Source organism: Mesoplodon bidens, assembly GCF_964165515.1.
Source record: "Mesoplodon bidens genome assembly, chromosome: 3".
In the NCBI taxonomy this organism is placed as follows: Eukaryota; Metazoa; Chordata; class Mammalia; order Artiodactyla; family Ziphiidae; genus Mesoplodon; species Mesoplodon bidens.
Window position 1 is genome coordinate 112,763,276 of NC_138178.1, and position 22,671 is coordinate 112,785,946.

Here is a 22,671-nt window from a genome sequence, read left to right on the forward strand (position 1 = left end):
AACATACTAACAATGATAAGCAGCAAAGCAATTGTATTAAACCTCAGATGAGAAGGCACTGTTTCTAACTTTATTATGTGTATTAGTCTGCTAGGGTGGCAATAACAAACTACCACAGACTAGGTGGCTTAAACAACAGATTAATTAATTTATTTCTTACAGTTCTGGAGGCTGGAAGTCCCAGATCAACATGTTGGCAGGTTTGGCAGGTTGGATTTCTGGTGAGGCCTCTCTCCTTGCTTGCAGATGACTGGCTACCTTCTCATTGTGTCCTCACATGGCCTTTTCTCTGTGGGACGGCTCTGCATCTTCTTATAAGGACACCAGTCCTGTTGGATTAGGGCCACACCCTTGTGATCTATTTAACCTATTTAAAGACCCTGTCTCCAAATACAGTCACACTGGGGTTTAAGGCTTCAACATACAAATTGAAAAGTTATGACATTATGTGTCCTGAGTCTATAACATTATGTTAAATGTTTACTAGAGAGATATGAGTTAATAGAATCTCATAGGCATTCCCCCTGTTTGGGATGCTGGGCTTCTGGCCTCTTGGAAGCTGTTGATTCCCTTCTCAATGCAATGTTCTCAAAGTACACCAGGAGGTAGGAACTTTATGAGCATATTTGGACTAATCCATCAGACAGCTATGTTCCCATGACAGAAAAAGGGAGATGGAGGAAGATAATGCCATCACAGAAACAATGTCATCTTTTGTTGGCAGGTCATTGGATAGGGTTCCAATTCCCTAACCTGACATCCTCCATAGCCTATCCCCTTCTACTTTAGCCTCTTCATCCAAATGCCCCCAAAACTCCAGCCACCATTCTCTGAACATGCCACATCCTTTCATAACTCTGGGCCTCTGAACAAAATGAGGTACTCTGCCTATGCCTATAAAGATACCCATCTGCTTCTTTACCTGACAAAGTCATAGCCATACTCCCAGATCTGGCTCAAATGCCACCTCTATCAAGCCTTTGCTGCCTACTTCTCACCTTCAGGCAATTAGTTGTTTTATTTCCCATCTTCCCCCACAATCATTTCACTTGGCACACTTGTAGGTATCTGTTGGCATGGCTCTTTCCTCCACTACACTGCAATCCCTTGAGAAAAGGGGCTATGTTTTGTTATTCTTTGTACCCACAGTCCCTGGTGCAGTTCCTGACACATGATAAAGGCTCAGTGAATATATGAGTAATAAATTATTTACTGAGCCCCTATCATGTTCCAGATACTGCCAAGGTGCTGGGAATACAAAATGGCTGAGGAGAGAGACGGACAGTGTCCCTGTATGGAGCTTAGAGTCTGGAGGCAGAGACAGAAAAGTGTAAGCCAGCAAATGTAAGAATTTTAAGTTGTGATATGTGCTGTGAAGGAACTGAACACTTCCGAAATGGAGAAAGATAGAGTGGATCTACCTTTGATAGGGTGGTGAGGGAAGGCCTCTCTGAGAAGTAACATGTCAGCTGAGAGCTAAAGGATGAGAAGATGTTAGCAAGAGAATGTTCCAGAGAAAGGGAACAGTATATGCAAAGGTCCTGAGACAGGAAAGAGCTGTTTAAAGAACTGGGAGAAGGCAAGCATGACGGTGCATAGTGATCAAGAGGGAGACAAGTAGGAGAGGAGGTCTGAGACAGGCAGGAACCAAATCTAATGAGCCATGGAAGAAGTTTGTGTTTTAGATCTGAATGCAGTATGAAACCAGCTCAGTTTTATAGAGACCACTCTGGTACTGTAAGGGAAGAGATTAGAGGGACAAGAATAGGTGAGGGGAGATACATATTAGAAGATAATTGCTGTACTACAGGGGAGAGATGATGAAGGCTTGGACCAGTCTGGCAGCAGTGCAGACTGTGAAGACAGACTGGAGAGACATTTTGAAAGAGGAATCAACAGAATTTAGGGAGTAACTGGCTGTGGAAAATGAAGAAGAGGAGTCATGGAAGACTCTCAAGTTTCTGACCTAAGCAACAGATGGTGACATTTATTTAACGGGAAAGTCCTAAGAACAAAGTTTCGGGGCACACGATAAGGATGAGAATGGAGAGTGTTTTAAACAGTGTTTAAACAGTGTTTTAAAGTAAATTCAATTAGCAATGTCAGGTGATTGATTGGGTAGGTAGTTATGGCACTCAGAGAAGAGAATAGGAGGCCATTACTACGTAGATGGCATTGAAAACCATGGAAGAGATTATAAAAGAAAAGAGATCCAGAATTAAGCCCTGAAATAACAACAACCAGTGATCCCAGATGCAATTCAAAAAGATCAATGAACTATCTATAAAATAGATTTGGGGATGGTGGAGAAAGAGGGAGGGAGAGTGTTTGAGAATCCATTGCATTAGGTCAGCTAAGGTGTAATACAGGCCTAGATTAGAATAAGTGAGAACTGATTCTTTTTCTCTTCTCATCATACACCATCTCCCATGGCATTCTCATTTCCTCTCCTAATGTCAACCATAGCCTCTGGGTTTATATTTCAGTCTTAATATTTCCACTTGCTTGCTGAACATCTCATTTGGGGAATCACACCAGTACGTCAAACCAAAAGACTCAATTCCAGCTCATTTGTTCCATTCACCTGTACTGCTGTTTTTATATTCCTACTCCCATTGACGGCACCTACCAGAAAGTGAGAGGTGGATCTGTCACTGAGTCTGTTCCCTCTTGTTCCTTTTTATTTTCCTTAATAGGTTGCTAAATCCCATTGATTACAATCAATCCCATTGATTGATTAGTAGGATCAGTAATACTATTTAATGTCTTAGTTTCCATTTGTAAAATGTAGTCACTTTTAAAAGTATCCACAATTGTCATAGATGCTAAGAAATGAAATTCTTTTAATCAAAGATTCAGTGTTACTATTTTTTTAAGAACTATAGTTTCTTCAAATATTTTTCTTAAAAATTTACCTTTGGACTAAGATACTGTATGAGAAAAAGTTAAGACAGTTTGCAGAGAGATTTAGACTGGCAAAGTCATTCAACCTTAGCAGAAGAAGCAACTTTGGTTCTATTTTTATCATCACGTTTAGGAATGAATCACTGAAAGCAGAGATAGAAATAGAGATGGATAAGAAAAGACCTGGGCCATCTAATTCATCTCCTTGTTAGTACAGGGAAGTTTCCTATGTCAAATGCCTTTGAGATATTGTGCAATAAAAGTCTTAGATTAACAACATTTCAATCACTTTTGTAAGGTGGCTAATTATTTTTCAAGTTGCTCTTAGCATTGTTCTCTGAGCTCCTTTCCATGTATCCCTGTCATGAGAGGTGTTTCCCTCTGTGCACAGAAATGGCCTAGGATCTCAAAGGGATGAACTTCAATTATTCTTCTATAGTAGTGATTAGTCTGTATTAAGTTGGCCTCCCTCTTGATGATGCTTTTTGTGACCAGTGGCACACATTTGTGAAATCTTTACCCAGAACAAGCAGTGGTCTAATTTGCTACCTTAGGGTGGTTAAAAATTAATGGGAACCTGTAGGGATCAGACATGCCCCTTGGCATCTGATGGTGTAGATTCAATATTTTAATGGGGTTACCAATAGAATACTTTGTGTGGGATGTCCTCCTCAGTATCCCTATAGTGTTGAGGAGGGGAGGGGTGTGGGGGGGTAGCATTTGGAAAGATTGTTTTTAGGTTCTTTTTTAAAATTATTATTACTGTTATTTTACTTAAGTAGAGTTGATTTACCATGTTGTGGCAATCTCTGCTGTACAGCAAAGTGACTAAGTTATACACACACAGACGTTCTTTTTTTATATTCTTTTCTATTATGGTTCAGGATATTGAATATAGTTCCCTGTGCTATACAGTAGGACCTTGTTGTTTATCAATTCTAAATGTAATAGTTTGCATCTACTAACTCCAAACTCCCAGTCCATCCCTCTCCCTCCCCCTCCCCCCCCCTTGGCAACCACAAGTCTGTTCTCTATGTCTATGAGTCTGTTTCCGTTTTGTAGATAGGTTCATTGTGCCATATTTTAGTGATATCATATGGTATTTCTATTTCTCTTTCTGACTTACTTCACTTAGTATGATAATCTCTAGTTGCATTAAATTCTTTGACTATTGTTCAGTATCTCTCAGTTATCTCCTATTTAGTTACCTAAGAATATTGTATGCTCTTTTGAAAGATATATTCTCTTGTTTTTTTCTAATCATTGACTCCCTCTATTCAGTTTCATGTACCTCCCCCCAACCGTTAAAAAATATTCTTAGGTCTGTAGGTATCATTTCTCCAAATTCTATGATATCTGCAAACCTCTGAGTTGGCACTCTTCTGTGTTGCCATTAATATGCTCCATACCTTCTCTTTCACTATCTATTAATAAATATGCCGAATAACACTTAATCTAGTATTTCCTTTGTGCTTTTCCATCAGCCATACCCCTCTTCCCATACTGAATATACTCCATGTAACATTATCCTTTGTTTATACTGTTTGACGTAATTCTGAATCCAGTTGAGTCTATTCTTATTCAAGCCAATTAGTTTGGGCAAGAAGAGTTTACATGAACCAATACATAGATTGCAGTTCTTCATTGATTTCTGAAACTTCAGTTATATGAGTATAGTAATTTTAGCATTTTTAAAGTTCTTCCTCAGTATCTAGAACATTCATAATTAACTGCTTGTGGAAAACAACAAAATATGAACTCTAGAGTGGTTTGAGATCTTCCATTTCATAAGCTATCCGTTTCCTTTACAGAGTCCTGATTTGCCCTTTTAAGCAGCTGCTACTTTGCAACACTCTCTCTTTTTCTCCATGGTTGAGTCTATAAAACCAGAGACCAGGCAAAAGGCCTTGGTTGGCACTGGACACAAAGAGTAGGAGGTCATACCTGACTTTGCTTTTCCTACATGTTGTAGAATTCTGGCAACTACCCAACAGCTGACCCAGATCTGTTTTTTTGTAGGAGAATATATAATTAAATTATAAAGAAGTAGAAGTGTTAAGGCTATTGAGAAATGTTAACGGACGTGTTGGATTTAGTGAAGCGTGCCAAAAGAAAATAAGAGCTCCTTTGGTCCACAGTGCACATAACTCATCATTGCCCTTTCCCTTCACCATAGGCAAGCATGCCACCAAGAAGACTTCATTCCCCGTCTCATCTGGTGTTCTAGGGAACTCTAAAGCCACAGGGATCACAACAGCTGCAATAAATAAAGCATCTATTCAATACATTTCCATGCCAAATATTATTCAGCATTCTTTTGGCCTTGGTTTGATAGAAAACAGCATGGTGAACTTACTACCTCTCCCTGTACTACAGTGAGCCCCAAGTATCTATGAAAGATTTAACAATTCAAGCCTGCGTGTAAGCAAAATCACTGTTCTCTCTATTTTAACATTATTAAGACAAAATACAGAGAACCAAAAAAAAATGTAATACAGGAAGTCCGTTGTCACTATTGGAAAGGTATTGAATTAATACTAGGCTTTTTTATTCTCCTCGGGGAAGATAATGAGAAGCATTCAGAGTATGTGTCCATGCAAATGTATGGGTCGGAGGGGGAATCTTTAAAAAAATAAATGTTACATATGTGGCAATACGAGGAAGAATATTATTAAGGAATTTCACAGAATTTTTATGTAAAGTCTCATCATACAGTATTATGATCTCAGGGATATTTTGTGATATTTACTGAGTCTTCTGAGAATTCATTTATTCAGGTCATATTTTAAGGAGGAACTTATAAGATTCAAATCTAAAATATAATTCTGTAATATGCCCAGCTGATCCCATTAAATCCAACCTGAAAAGGAGCAGTATAATGATGTGAACAATTCCCATTCTTTGAGTTGTTACACCTCACTTGAAATGCATTCCTTCTGGATTAAAACAGCAATTCCTCTTTTTTTCTCTCTCCAGGCTGAGGTTCAACTATGCTACCTGGAAGCACAAAGAGATGCTGTTGAGCAGATGTCCCTCAAGCTGTACAGCGAGCAGTATACCAGCAGCAGCAAGAGGAAAGAAGAGTTTGCTGATATGTCAAAAGTTCATTCAGTAGGAGGCAATGGGTAGGGAACTATTCTTTTTGTTGTTTTACTCTCACTAATCTCTACTTTTTCAGTGATGTTCCACTGGTAGGTGTTAGGCAGGCATTTCGTCCCTAGCTAAGAAGAGAAGCGCAATAGACGAGGCATTTATGTTCTTTTCCATTCATTTCAGAATTGAAGACTGTGGATTTTATCAGTGTGTCATCTCAACCAGAACTTCCTAACTTTGTTATTATTGTTTTCAAAACAGCCTTGTGATTTTATGAGTATTTCTGTCACTACACTGTGCCTGTAAGTTTTTTCAGTGTATTTCCCCCTCTTTAAACTTCACCGTTTATTTTAAAGTCTATAGAAGCAACTTCTAAATACCAGAACCTCACTGGAAACTTGGTAGAACATAATTTTTCTGAAAAATATAGATATTTAATAATTGTTTAGGGACTATGAGCTAACCAGTTTGTCACATAAAGTCAACTGGAATAATGGACTAGCGCTTATTGTCTATGGTATGTGAAAAGACCCAGCAACTTCAATGACCCACCAACAATTTCATTCAGCCTGAGACTAATGGACTAATGGCTGTCTTTATATTGTACTAACTACCCATGCTATTGAATAGTTAAGTCATGCATTCAAATATTTCCAAATTACTTTAAAGTTATGCGAACATTGTGTGTGTGTATATATAAATATGTATGTATATATAATACATGTATAGAATTTTTAAAAAACGTATATTTAAAAAATTTTTTTCTGGCTCAATTTAAATATTTAGTAGGTGATTATTAAAGAGTAAAAGAGTATAATGAAATTTAATTATTTCATAGTTTTAATGACTTGATAATAATTATACTCATAAAAATGGAAACAGTAACCTATTTCGCTTTTATACTTGAGCCAGACAACACGGCAGAGAAACTGTTCCCCCAAGTTCTATTAGAGGTTAATAGCACAGTATAAATCTATGGGGTGTAACTCTAACCAAAATATTCCTTGAAAAGGCAGGAGGAAAGAAGTAAGTGCTTATGGTTCTGACGTGACTTAAAATCCAACTTCAAATTTGGGGGATAAATTAAGAACACAGGTTACAAATTCTGTCTTGTGATATAACCCAAGGTCTAAGAATGCAAGAAAAGAATCAGAGTCATAATTCTTTTTTAGGAAATGGGAGAGGACTTTTGCAATTTTAAAATTTACCTATCTATATAATTTGTTGCTCTATTAAGATATTTTTTATACATAGACATGTTATACATATATTTGATTCGTCTTATACGATTCAGAAGACATTTATTCACAAGAGGACAAGCATAGCAGCAAATAAGAAAGAAAAGGTTAAATCTTGGAGCATGAACAATAAGCTGTTTTGAGGCCTTAACGTGCTTTAATTTTTCTAAATGCCTAAATAGTCTCTGGTGTACCCACAACCACAAACTTCAGGTCACATTTTCACGTTTTCTAAAAGCGCTGGGGGTTGAGCAGGCACCATGTGCTTCTGACCTCGGATTCCAAGGGCCCAACCTGAGTACTTACTCTGGGCTCCACAAATCATAAATCTGCCCTGGAAATTGCTTAGTTAACAACAAGCATTGTTCTGTAAAGTGGGAGTACGTGAACTTGCCTGATATCCTTTGTTTATGCTCCTTAGGGTGCTGAAGGCTGTGCATTGTGCAGAAATTTAACAGTATGCTAAAGAAAAGGCAGCTATTTAATACTAAGGACAAAAAGCATATACTCCTTTCTATTTTCTGTATATATACAGAAAACCATTGTTTGAGAAATGTATGTGGGTGAGGTTATCTGGGGTGTCCTGCCCCTAAGACTCTTTGCTCCCACAGTTGAATCCTTAATTCTGAAGCCTTAAGAACACAGCCTTGTAAAATTATCTGCTCCAATGATACATAAACTTCATTAACTGTTCACTTTGTTACATAGAATGAGCATTGTTTCTGATAAGCAATTGTGGGAATAGTGTGGGCTTTCTAGGGTCTTCATTCCATATGTAGATAGATATCCAATCTACTAAAGAGAACATTAAGTTAGTGATACAATTTGTATATTTTCATTTCCTCCCCATGCCTACATGCATGTGAAGGAGAGTATGTAGTTGAAAAATGTAAAAGATTACTCCAGGGAAGACTCAGCTGCTAGACTGAATGGAGATCTTAAATTTCTAAGAATTTTGCATAACCAAAGTATTGTTTAGAAATGAGTTTATAACCTTTCTGGCTTGACGAAAAGGTGTGTGTCAAGGTGATTTAACACAGCTTATATACAGCTGTGAAATGTGTGTTTAGCAGTCTTGAATATGTGCGGTGGGAAGATTTCCCCAAAAGTATGTGAACCTGTGTGAGCTGTAGTAACAGAGTGTGCCCCTCTGTGGGAGACTCTGGGCACTGGCTCCTGCATCACAAAGTGGGAAACCATGACTTCCTGTAGGGACATAACAAATGCGTGAATCACTGGTGATTCTCAGTGGGAGCAGGTTGTTACTTTTGATTCCGGCTGATTTAAATGAAAGCTTATAGATTGTTTTGTTTCTTTCATCCAGTCAATATCCACTGAAGACCTACTAAGTGCATGGCATGATGTTCTGAGGAGAGTTTGTCCAGAACACTTATAATTTGTGTACTTTGTAACGTATAACCATCTCTTTTTGTAACACCTCTTTCTATCAAGGAGTTATCTGATTTCAATTTTGTAAATGAATTTCAAAATCTTGTTTAATTCATTAAGTAGCATCCGTGTCAAGACTTAGTGTAGATTAAAAACCATGTCTTTTGTTCAGCTTATAAATGATAGAACTGGGAGGCAGAAAGGCGGGGTGACTGGCTTGTCCAGCACCTCAACTCAGAGTCCTGGGTCACGATGCAGTGGACAACCCATAAAGTCACACTTTGCCCTCCCTCTGAGAATTTCATTCAGACCCTTGATAAACATTTTTCCCCCAAAACACATGTTATGCATATTCCGTACTGTATAAAATTTAAATTATGATATCTTCCTACTATGGAAAAATGGAAGAGTCTTAAGGCAATTTCATTAAAGCCACAAGGAAGTTTGGGCAAAAACATTGCAAAGCAGGCGGTAAGTGAAAACAAAATTGACTTCATTCATTAATTTGATGAATATTATTAAATACCTCCTATATGAAGTGCAGAGATGAAATGGTCCCTGCCCTTGAGGGACTCACAGTTTGGTAGGAGGAGCCAGTTCTGTAAACAACATGTAGTAAAGGATCACAAGTGCTGAGTTAGAAATCTGCTTGGAGTCAGGATCAGGGCTCAAGGAAGGCGAAGCTCAGTGCTGACTGTGGTAGGGGGAGCTGGAGCAGGTCAGGAAAGACAGCAGAAAGAGAGGACTCTGGAGATGATTTTCGAAAGACGCCTAGGTCAGAGGAAGAGTTTTCCAATTTAATCTGAACAAACATTTCTTGAGCACTTACAAAGATAGACCGTAGTCCCTACCTTCATGAAACAGTCTAGCAAGAGAGTGCAGCATTAAGCCAGTATTTGCCTGTGCAATGAGGAAGAAGGGGAAGCAGAGGGTGCCAGGGAAGCTCAGAGCAAACAATGTGGACTCCATGAGGCAGGGTTGTGCCTGTCATGTTCACCACACTCAGCCCTGCACCCTGGAATGTGCTAGGTGCTCGGTGAACGCATTGATGCATAAATGAATAACTAAAACGGATCTGGGGGTCTGAGAAAGGGAGCAAAGGTCTGGAATCATTAGACTACCTGCTGTTCCATATGACTGGAGAGGAGGGTAGAAAGTTGGAGGGGGGTGGTGAAAAATAAGGCTTAGGAAGAAAGTGAAGTCCAGATCCTAGAGTTAATCACTGAGTTTATGGTTCTTAACCAGGATAGTCCATCAGAATTACCTATGCAGCTTTTAAGCCAAAAAATGCCTGCCTGTCTCACCTCCCTAAAAATTCTGACTCAGTAGGCAGGAGTGGCCCAAGATGTATTTGATGCCCTCTTCCAGTTGAGAACCATTGCCCTAGTGGTTTTCAAAGTGTGGTCTCTGGACCAACAGCATTAGTGTCTCCTGGGAATTTGATAGACATGCAAATTCTGGGTCCCACTCCACATGTACAAAATTGGAAAGTCTGGGGGTGGAGACCAGTAATGGAAAAAATAGAGACTGAATTGGAGGCTAAAGGCAGAAAGGGTCGATAAACCTTGGATGAGGGGAATGAGGGAGAAAAAAGAACCACTCTGATGCTCCAGTTGCTGGCTCAAGGGGGAGAAGGAAACTAGGAGGATTTGGATTCAAATGATTTTCGTGTCATTCAACAGTTAATAACTCTTGAGCAACTAGGAAGTGCAGACTCTACTAGGCACTGGGGATGTAGAGACAGTGGGACCCAAAGGGTGGCAGGGGCATGTCAGTCAGGAACGCCTGCTAGGAGAAGTGTCATGGAGCATGGCCCGGGTCAGAAGTGACAGCCAGAGTGTCTCCCACAAAGGAGACAGTGTGTACACACAGCTGGAACCAGCCAAGGATCCCAGCAAGACCAGACTGGCAATTTTCAAACAGTATTCTGTCAGGAGTTGGGAGAATACGTTGCCATGGGCAATACTAGACAGTGATCCGTTAAGAGGCTATTCCAGTTATCCACGTGAGAAATAGTTAGGGCCTGAGCTAATAAGACAGCAGGAATGGAAACTGAAAGAAGGAAGTTGAAGACAGGCCCTGGTCACTGAGTGGATGGGGGGCATTTAAGACAGCTCCTCCCCTGCAGGGGAGGAGCCGGGGGGCGGGGAGAAGCTGAGTGTTTGGGACATAGTCCTTTTTATGATCTGCGTAACATCTAAGTAGAAATGCCCAGGAAGCAGGTCTGGAGCTCAGGAATGTCTTGGGCTCCTCAACCATCAACACGGACAGTATGGTAACTATGAGGTGGTAGAGGCTGAAAGAGCTAGGAGCTTACCTTGTGGTAGTCTATCCCATAAAATCTACCCCAGGTAGACATAACAGTATCTCTAAGAACGCTCGTTTTAAAAGATATGGCTAATAGGAACGTTTTTCTTTCAGTTAGACTCTTTGAGGCTCTATTATAGAAGTCTTCTAAAATAAAAACTACACCGTTGAAAATTCCATGTGATATCTTGATTAGCAGGAATTGAGGACTACAGTTGACTATTATTTTCTGTCTTAAAGCTTCAGGCAACATGTCCTGATCCTAGATATTAGAATGCATTAGGTCTGCTCTGATTGCTTCCAAATGCACAATAAAATTTATTTTTAGGGATAGTCATACATTCACTCTAGTCTAATTTCTTAAAGGAGGAGAGAGAGCATACATGATTAAAAATTAAAGATTGGAATTCAAGTTGGCACTGTGCTACTTTTTAGCTGTGTGACCTTGATTGGGACACTTAACCTCCTCAATATGCAATATCTCAGTCTGTAAAATAGTAATATTTTATTATTCCTATTATTATTGTTATTTTATTATTCCTATTATTAAGTAGGCTGATTATTATCCCAGTCTACTTCCCATGCTTTTTGCAGCATAGAACTACAATAATCAATAAGAAAATGTCTAAAATACCTGGAATGTAATAGCTATGTGAAAAATTAGTTAATGAAATATGCATCAGAGCAACTACTATGTTGCAGGGAGTTGTATGAGGTGCTAGGAATGGAAAAAATACATATGACTTAATCTCTACTGTCTAGTGAGGGAGAAAGACAGAGACACTCAGATACAACCTTATGAAATGATGGTCAAAATTCCAGATAGACAGTATTATGGGGAGACTTAGGAAGCTTGCCTAATCCAGCCTGGCTAGAAGGAGTCAGGGAGGTTTATGGGAGGAGGGAACATCTGAGCTGTCTTAAAAGATGCATAGATACTAGCCATTAGGAAAAGGTTGGGTAGAATGAGGGTGAGGATTTCAGGTGTGTATGTAGGGGTGTGTGTGTGTGTGTGTGTGTGTGTTTGTGTGCATGCATGTGTGAGTGTGCATGCACGCACATATTAAGGGTTACCATAAATAATAATTTGAAGCAGAAGGGCATGGAGATGTTTCCTGACTCTGCTTACTGGGAACAGGAGGGAATCCCAAGGGAGCTCTTAGAGACTTCTGTTCTTGTGGTAAAGTTCTAGAAGATACCTCAGTCTCAGTCATATGCCAGGCTTCCCCTGGTTGTAGGGGAATTTGGGCAATGTCTACAGATGGATATGTAGTTAAGGTTTATGCTCTGTGTGTAAGAATACAGGAGTATTCACCCTGTAAGGTTTTAGCATAAATTTTACTTCCAAATACAAACAATATATATAGGTTATTTCCAAGCACAACAGGCTGAACTCAGTGAACTTTAATTAGACAAAAGGCTAAACGTTCAGCAGGAAAGATGAGTCCATTTTCCTTTAGGAAGAGCAGTATCCCTGGATCAGTGTGAAAACATACACAGATATATATATATATATACATACACCATATATAAAAAACACTCCCAAAGAGGAATGATATTGACAGATGAAAACAAATATATCACTATTTAAAACATTGCTTGATTAAAGATCAAATTTGACTCTAAATTAATTATGCAATAAGATACACTGAATGACTGTAACTACCTGAGAAGCGATATAATCACCCCTGGATTTCACTGCAGCAGGGTGAACTTTCTAGTTTTCTGTTGAGCAAAAGGCCAAAAATATCTCTGTGCAGTGGGATGAACATTCATGCTCACTCATATTCTCTCTCTCTCACACACGCACACACAAAGACACACACACACACAAAATGACAATTTGGAATTTCTGCTCAATGGGTGTTTTTGGAACATTGCTACATAAAATGTTTTCTTTTTGGTACACACCAGCCATAAAATGAAGTACTATCTCTTACGTGTGCCAATGTTGAGAACACTTTTGCAGATATATCACTAGACAGCCCAAAGAGACCTTATGTCCACCCTGCATTCCTATTTTCTTCCCCTGATTCTTCCCCTGTCTTAAACTAATGAACAGCTGCTCAGTGTTCAGTTCCGGTTCTTTTTGCACCTTCTCTTGTGCTGTGGTATTATTGAACAGTAAGATCTCAACACAGCCTGTAGTCAAAGGAGCCAAAAGGGCCTGACTACCTTCTGAAAAACTGATATTCTAGGTACTATGTGATTATTAAAATAGGTCTTTCTGGGCTGAAAAAAGAATCTCACCAGTATAAATGTATTCATTTGGGATCATGATATTATATCCTTCTAATGTGCAAATATATTAAACTAATTTTAGACCTAGACAGTCTTCCACTTCAGTAATCTAATGCCATCCATGCCAGGAGCCAACAAAGGGTAAACCAGAGAGGTAGTGGCATAATTTCTGGGGAAGTAGTATTTCAAAGTTAACAAAGTTAACGGTAAAGTCAACAATTATATATATATATCCTTTCCATCTTAATAATGTTCAAACAATTTCTGTACTGCTTTGGAGAGTTTATGGGGTCTGTTGAAGAAGGAGAGAGGTATGAGGGAACCTAAGACAAATCTAATCTACCTCATTTTAATGTGCAGAGCTTAATTATTTTCTTCAAAATTTATTCCTTTATGCATTCCCCCACGTCTTTCACAAAGGATTTAAGTCAACTTACAAAAATATTTACAATAAAATAGAATAAATATTTGACTGAAGTAAGTTAAGCAAAAGTAAAATATGTGTAAGAAAACAAACAAATGCATATTCTATGCATGTCCTCAAGAAGGGCAATGATTTGGCTCTAAGCTTTCCACATCCAAAGAAAAGAGTGAAATCTCATCCATCAGAAAATTCATAGTGTCCTAAGATTAAAAATAATATATAAAGCTGGGGAAACACAGCTGCTTATGCCATTGAGTCCTGAGAGGAATTTCTCCTGTAGTTCTTCAAGGAGAAGATAGGCATCTGTGAGACTACATCCCTATAAGAGAAAACAAATTCCCAAGGCAGTTTTTTGATGTAGGCTGCAGAAGTGATGGCAAAGCACAATTCACTAAGAGCCGTTCTACAAGTAACCAGAACCCTGTAGTCTGAGCATAGCACTCTGTGGCCAGGGTCAGCCTTGATGGAGGAGATAGACAAAGTCACTTTGGGAGAGGTCTCCATATTAAGTCTGCCACCAGGTTTTTGTTAGGGATTGGGTGGCCGAGAGTTATTTCTAGGTTATTTACCTCCTACCCTAACCCTGAGGGTAAATATTCTCTGTTGCTTATTAAATCTTTGAAAAACAGGGAGGCCTAGGGTGGAGTAGACCTTTTACCAAAGGCTGAGCTGCCCAGTGCTCACCAGTGTGCCAGTACCAAGTCTGGATCCAGCCCCCTCTAACACGCAGACAATGACATAGGAAGGTTTGTATCTTTTTTTTTTTTTTTTAAACAACATCATCTCTTGCTTTGTCTTTGGACGTATGGGTTCTCCCATTTGTGTTAGAATCACTACTGATTCTAAATTCTTCAGAATGTTTTCAAGCTTTTTGGCTAGAACTTAGTCCAGTGTATTATCTGAAAATTTAGAGAAAGATTTGACTTCCTGACAGCCTAACAGAATCCTCTAAATACGTCTAGAAATTTACATTAGTATTTCTAATTTTATGGCTAATCCTGGAGGTTAGAATTTTTTTGCTTTATGGCTTTTATTTTAATAGCAAGTGTTTATGGACAGACTGTCCATGAGACCATGAGAAAGTGGGGCCAGTCATTAACAAATCTGTAGGGTTGATCTTATTTTTCTTAGACATTTTCATATGTACATGGGTATATATGAGAATTGAGAAAATTACTGCTGGAAAGAACTCCATATTCCTTTTTATTTATTAATGGCAAAGGCAAGCTGCTTTTCTCATGAGGAAGTGGCTCATGAATTTTCATTCAAAATAGTAAATTAGTGTCCACACTTTAATATGTTTAGAGTGGAAAGGGATTCTACATGCAACTGTGCATATCAGATTTCATGTCTGGAAAGCTAAATTTTATTCTTTAATGATATTATGATTGGGCTAGGTGCCACTCTTGTATCTCCCTTCTGTGCTTATGTGACACATGGAATAGAGGATGATGGGAAATTCTAATCTATTATTAGTATTTTACTTCAGTAATATTCTTAAATTATTTTTTACAAGATTTTGTTACCATTACCTTTAGTGTCATTTTTGAAAACCAGAGGCAAACTTCCTTGAGCAAATAAAGTGAACAGTGAACACATAATGAATATTTGGGGAAGGAATCAATATGCTAAAGAAGCTAGGAAAATTGGATCATTTAACAGAAGTTCCAACATAGACAAGCTGGTATCTCAGGAACCTGTCTTGTGTTTTTGGATGTGTTGGTGTGAAATGAACCATTAAGTTTACAAAAGATGGATTCTTAAATGCTCCAAAATATGTATTACTCAGCCTTAGGTAGGAAAACTTCCAGGGCTTTTTAGTATTATTTTTTCTTCAACTAATAGTTGCTCTATTTTGATGATTTCTTCATTTGGTGTCTGGTTTAATCAAAATTCCTTAGTGGACCAAGCTGGAACCTCATATATTCACACACACCTCCCATTGATTTCACTTGGGTGAAACTTTATCTTTTAAGCAAAGTTTAAGTTGAAATGTTGAGTTAATGATGCTCACTTTAAATACCAAAGGCTGAATGCATTTATGTATTCAAACACTTAGCTGGTCAAACATAACTCCCACCAGGGTTTAGAGGAAGGATCATTTCTTAGACTGTGCCAGCCTCACAAATAATACATTGCTATCCAATCTGCAGAAAAAATGATACTGAACAGGCTTGTTAGTATTTTATTTCTATGGTGAAAGGCCCTGGAATCTTTTTTTAACCTTAAAAAGAGAGAAAATGGTGGACAAGATGTTGGGAAATACTTTTAGCAATTACCATAGTAGTTAGCCCAAATTTAGAAATAAACTCTAAAGAAAAAATTGCACATTTATTTTTCCATAGCCTTTTCTCTGTCTCTATTAGAATTTCTGACCATGAAATAAACACATAATTCTGTATTTGTCTAACAAAATCTGACTTTGATTTAGAAGACTTTCTCCTCATACCATGATGAAACTTTTAAAGCTCCGAAACTGGTTATATCATACCTACAATAGAATGTCCAACTCTTTAGTTGTGAACCCTTCAGGTATATGGCAATTTAAAGGAAAAATATCCGGAAGAATAGCAGTTTGGTCATGTGTTTGATTTATAACATCTTCTTAGAGTATTATACAAGTCTGCCTCGTAACATTTTCATAGAGAGTATAACATATTCATAGAGTACTGAAAAGGTGTGCTTTGAGACCTTTTAACATCTAGGAGATTATATATTTGAGTGAATGAGTTGACATGAACCCAAGCACATTTACAAAGAAAATTTTATAAGGAATATCCCTCCAAAAGAGTAATTCCTGTACTTGTAGCCTTTATAAGATTCTGAACTACTTGCCACAATTTGTCACCTCTCTCTCCCTTTTAAAAAGAGGGCGTTTGTCACGAGGACTTCAAAAAAAAGTACCTGGTTCTGAATTCAGTTGATTGAATCAGCATATTCTTCAAAGGGATGTAGAACTGTTAACTAGTTCTATGCTACCCCTGATAAATTTACTCATCTATGATCTTTTTTGTTTTCCTGTATAGTAGCTGGCATTTTCCCTGGAAAACATCTTTTATAAAATTACTAGTATACAGCACACCTTTGCAGGTAATAAACATAAGAAAGTAAGCTACTTCCTTTACCCAAGGATTTTCCTAATATAATGAGCATGTTAAATTATAGTCATTTCAGAAGGTTTCAAAAAAACCAACAAAGAAATTCTAGTAATTTATTTCTGATTTGCTACAAAGTTATGTATTTGATTTCACTAATTTTGGAAAACTGTCAGGTTTTTTTCTAAGCTGTGAATTAACACATGGCAAAGAATCTGAAATCAGGCACAAATGCTTAAAAAATGTTTTTGTCTTCAGTATTAGGACCTTATGAGAATTTGTTGTTTAGAAAACACTAGCGCCGATTCTACACTTAATGAAACAAACTATAGAACCAAAGCATTTGCCATATTTAACAAACTCAAGCCTAAATATTCTCAGCTAGGATGAAAATAGACTAGACTGGAGGAAGTGTATCTGTGTTAGGTTCATTCACCACTCGCTGGTCTCCAGTGTAGACCATCTGAGAACGAGCCTGAGGTACATTTAACTAGAAGAAATGGCTTTTGTTCTAAGTCCTTTGATAGGGAGAATAATAGGAGAGAACAGCTCAATGGATATAAAGACATGTTAAAGAGCTAGTAAAAAAATTCCATGATTGTGAACATTTTATCATCCCATACGCAGTTTTCATCTATTTAAAATCTACTCATAAATCTCCTTTAATTTTTAATATAGAAGCAGGATGTGAGAGGAATGGGAAGGCAACTCACATTAATTGAGAATATACTGCATATAATCATTTCAAGTAAGCAGATGTACCATTGTACACTGAAGGCAAAATCTCACCTTCAGAATGAATGAAGTCTGTCGATATTGCACTGGTTGGTATTGGCATTTGGGGATGAGATATTATCTCTATTACATACTGCTCTTCTGAAGTCATTCTGGTCCTACTAAAAGTTTTTGGTTTCATTATCTACATTCATTCATCATTTCCCAGGTACTATCCTGGGCATTAGGGATACAAAGATCAATTCATACCTTGCCCTTGAATTGTTTAGTCATAATCAAAGTTTCTTTTTAAATCATACACGTATAGAAAAGAAAACAGGCTTCCTTATTATCTCTTACTGATTGATAATTTATGAGACTTCCTAAATACAAACTTCCCTGGTACAGCAAGGGAAAAAAACTTGGTTTTAAGATCAGAGTTCAGGCTCTTACACAAAATGCTTGTAGCCTCTCCTAACAAATTAACCTTCTCTTTAGGAAACAACTTCTTGGGATAAATGCTGTTTTTCAGATTTCCTATCCCTCTCCCTTCTTTTGTGCAGGATGACATCTGAGCATATAGCAGGCTTACATGACCTTGTGATCCTGGGGTACGGTGAGGCCCCCAGGCTTAATGTGGCCCCTGGGTGCAGGCTGGGTGGGTTCAGTGAAATGGGTCTTGCCCCTGACATTATGAGGTTGCTCCCCACAGAGGGCTGTGGCTGTGCTGTTATCTCTTGGCTTGGTCAGGAGGTATTTCCTGCTGACTAAGCCTCATCTCAGCCTTCACTGGCCCAGCCAACTCCCTGAGGTCTGGCTTCAGAGGCCCCCCTGGCTCTCCTTGCAGTGGGGGTGGGGTGGTCATTGTGTCTCTGTTGCCATGGCAACACCTCTGTCAAGTTCACCAGCTGAACTCCAAGAAACCTCATGGAAGGATGAGAGAAGAGTCTCCTCATGGGGGATGAGAGAACAGGGTAGCAAAGGGAGTCCTGACCACAGCTCTCTGACTACAACATCCCCACTTCAGGTTATTGTGAGGACATTGTTTAAGGCAATCTCCCAGACTTCCTAGCAGGAAACAGAGCTGACATCCTTGTGCTTTTGGCTTTCCCTTCAGGTCTTAGGCCAAGAGAGGGGCGGACACACATTTGAGCACCTGCTCCTCTTACCTTTATTTTGTTCTTAGTCTCCAAATCCGCTGAGATGGAAGGGGTGAGTTTTTTCCTTCCTTTACCCTTTGCTTTTATTATTCCCCTGGATATTATCTCCTGTATGCAAGTATTAGGATCATACTCTCCTAATTTGGGGGATGGCATTCCACCTTTCCCCTGTCTTTACGGTCAAAATGTGGGAGGGTGCGAGGAGAGAAAAACAATGAACATAATTCAGGAGGTATTTCTAAATGACTGCGCCTGTCGTGTGAGCAAATGCTTATTAGTCGTTCCTTATTAGTCACTCATAGAGTGAATAAAGAAAGCCTGATGGTTTATGTGTCCCTGTTGCAGTGGTTTTGGCTTGTTTGTTAGTATTTTGAAATGGGATACTATTTCAGATTTCACACGTATGCTGTAAGTCCTTGCTACTCCAAGTGAGACCCAGGACCAGCAGCGTTGCTAGTTGCCAGCACTCATTAGAAACACAGAATCTCAGCCCCATCCTAGAAGTACTGAGTCAGTATCTGCATTTCAGCAAGCTCCTCAGCTATGCCGTGTGCACATTAGAGTTTGAAAAGCACTGCTCTAGACCACCTTAGCCTTACTAAAGGTTTTGGCTACATCACCTATACCCATCATTGGCATTCAGTAAGCATTTATTAATTAATTCTATGTGTTAGCCAGTGATAATCCTTGTCCTGGGCACTTATGGTTCTAATCAAGAAGCTTTATAATTATGGTAAAGTAATTAAAATAAACTAGACAATTCTAGATCTCGTCTCCTTCATCACCAGACACACCTTAATTTTTTTTGACAAATCTATTAATATTAAATTGTAAGCTATGAAAAGTGGATGTTCATTTTCTTGGAAAGCAGTCATTTCATGTATAGAGACAGGAACAAGGTGGTAATAAAATGCTCACTTGATAAATTCAGATTCATACCTGAGGCTGCTGCTTCATTAGTGCTGATAGGGTTTTGCTCAGTTAGAGTTTGACAAGACTCTAGGATTTCTTTTAGGGGGATGATTTTGGGGGGAAGGACACAGTCATAGTTTTTCATTCTGTGCTTTCATTTTCTGATCACAGTGTTTTAGAAGAATCTGAGCTTTACTTATTCACCAAGCTTTCAAGAGAGAATCACATTAATCCTTTTAAGCTCCTTATTCTAATGATTTATTTTGTTGAAAACCACAGTGATCCTCCTTTGAATTTTAATGATTGCTGGCTATTCAGAGATTCATTGTTTTGACTTCCTGTCCTTACCTTTGTTTCCTACATGTCTTTGGGGAACACCTGTCTCATACTGTATCTGCCCCTGGTTCTCACTGGCTTACCAGAGTCACTCAAGCCTATCCCTGAGTGTTAAGCTGAAATGCTGGCTACTCATCCATGACAATATATGTAGGATATATGTTTGCAGAGATAGGCAGGTAGACAGCAGAGGGACAGATAAATGATTGAGTCATTTCCCAGTGAAAATAATATTTTGGATATGATAGTATATTGTGATCATTTTAGAGAAATTAGTTGAATTAGTATTCTTAATCATGAATGTATTGGGATGCAATATCTGTGGAAAATCTAGTCATAGAGAAAGGGGTTTGAATGTTGAGAGTGCTGTTTTTACCCCAAGTTCTTGACTGTGTAACCTTCACAAGGCACTGACCCTCCATTTCTCATTCTGTTAAATATGGCAATGCTCTTTTTCAAGGACATAGTAGTAATCATTTTGTTCAAATGCTGCAAATCCTCAGAAAGGGTGAACAAATGGAAATAGCCATGGTATGTATCAGGTATGAGCATCAGAATTACATGTTACGTTTTCAAAATCTAAGAAATGGCTATGTCACAAGCTTGAGTTCCTGTTTTGCCCTCTGTTTAACCACACAGATAATTTTTCCTTCTCTTTTTACAGGTATCACCTAGGAACATCATAGGTTTTCAAGAATATATTATTGTAATATGAGATTTTAACAACTACACTGTATTTATGCATAATACATTTTGTGCCTTATCTTCAGGCTTCTGGACTTTGATTCAGAATATCAGGAGCTCTGGGATTGGCTGATTGACATGGAGTCCCTCGTGATGGACAGTCACGACCTGATGATGTCAGAGGAGCAGCAGCAGCATCTTTACAAGGTTAGAGCTACCCTTCTTGTCTTTACCTTGCTGTGGAAGATCTGATTAGCCTGACAAGTCTTTCTCTCAGGATATCTTTTGCGTTCATTGTATGTATCATGGTGTCTATTAGAATTCCCTTCCCTGTCCCCAAACTCATTTCCATCCCTTGTGTGCTGACAGGCTGCATGGACATCATAATTGCAAGAAAGTTCCCTTTATCACATTCTATTTGGTGTAATTCTATAGAAGGACAAAGATTTATCTTCAAGATGAATAGCAATAAATGAAACTGCATTAATAAGTAGACTAAAACAAAATGAAGGATAAATGGATTGGTAACATTTAACAAAATGTGTTTTGATTGGAGCACTCAGGTGGATTCTATCCACCCCTCAGATCTTTCCAGAGATAAAAGAAATTTGCCTTCTGTTTGGCTTGCTGCTTCCGGGGTACAGGCCTTGTCCAATTTAATGTTTATTGGTGTTACGTAGTGCAGACGTTGTCAAATTAAGTCAATATATTTGCATGTGATTTAAGAAAACTGGCTTTGTACTCACATATTGATTGTAGGCAGTCCATCTAATAACTATCTATATTGTTTTCCATGTCTGTTAATTCACCCCTAGCTTAATGTGTTTTACCAATTCTACTTAAATAGTCTTAGAAGTTCTTACAAAACAACCATGTGATTTTGAATGAAAAAAATGGTTGTAAGATTCAGTGTCTGAAAAAGCAGTTGGGGAGGGTAGAGGGACTTTCCACTGAAATATCAGACTGCAGTAAATCTTCCTCATTTAGGCAATTTTTATTGGAGTAATTCTGACAGTTGTCATCCTTGAATTGCTTTGAGCATATGGCATATTTCAAAGAGCAGATTGTGAATCATAAAAAATAAAATTAATAACTAACCACAGAATCAGCAATAGTATAATGACAAGAAACAACTACCCTCTAGCTTTTTAAAATTTCTTATAGAATAAGAAGTACATTCAAGGTCAAATAAAAGTTGTCTTCTTTCTTCTCCAATTTTTATCATTTTAAGTTACCTTTCTTTAATATATTATTTTAAATTTTACCTCCTCTAAAGAGAGAGATTTATTTTCAAGGGTCTGGTAGACTTTAATTAGTGTCTCTCGGGGATCATCTTAGTTAAGAGAAGATATAAGCTCTCTAGGGACTCAGCAAATGGTGATATTTTACTCCCTAAAGAATTCTGTCCAACATTAATCAAGTTTGTTGACTACTAGCTGTTTCCTATATGGATAGCTGTCCACATTACCCACAAAGCTACCATCTTCTGGCCTCACATATTGTTAGAATAACAATTTCAACCTAATGTAACCAAAGCCAGGTGATTTCGCATTTCATGCCGGGATCAAGAATTATGTGTGAAGGGCCTCCCTGGTGGCGCAGTGGTTGAGAGTCCGCCTGCCGATGCAGGGGATACGGGTTCGTGCCCCGGTCCGGGAGGATCCCATATGCCGCGGAGCGGCTGGGCCCGTGAGCCATGGCCGCTGAGCCTGCGCATCCGGAGCCTGTGCTCCGCAACGGGAGAGGCCACAACAGTGAGAGGCCCGCATACCGCAAAAAAAAAAAAAAAAAAAAAAAAAGAATTATGTGTGAAAAGTGCCTATAAATCTATATTAATTTAATGGTACAAAAATATTTGTTTCATTCCTAAGACTTAAGCATTAAAAGTCCAGCCAAAAAAGAAAAAAAAATACTAAAGTTATCTAATCATAAGCCATTATCTCAGATTTTATTTCATCCATGATGCCAAATAACATTTCTTTTCTTCTTGATGCATTTTGTATTTTGCACATAAACCACTATTTTTTTTAGAAACAGTGCTATTCTTTGTCAAAATCACATTCATATAATTTACATCACAATTAATAGGAAAACACTGAACAAAAAGTGCAGTCTTCCTTTACTTGTGGTTTCCTTGTAAGTACTCTGCCTGAGAATTCCCATTCTGGCATATT

At 38.3% G+C, this 22,671-nt stretch overlaps 1 protein-coding gene across 4 annotated transcripts in view; it reads left to right on the forward strand.

The window, feature by feature from the left end:
- Window positions 1–22,671, forward strand: part of AKAP6 (A-kinase anchoring protein 6) — a 595,645-nt gene that overhangs the window by 448,879 nt on the left and 124,095 nt on the right. For all 4 annotated transcript variants that reach the window (XM_081229677.1, XM_081229676.1, XM_081229679.1 and 1 more), the window contains 2 exons: window positions 5,881–6,029; window positions 20,584–20,704. In XM_081229677.1, the coding sequence (XP_081085803.1) occupies window positions 5,881–6,029; window positions 20,584–20,704 (270 nt within the window). The remainder of the gene's footprint in view (window positions 1–5,880; window positions 6,030–20,583; window positions 20,705–22,671) is intronic.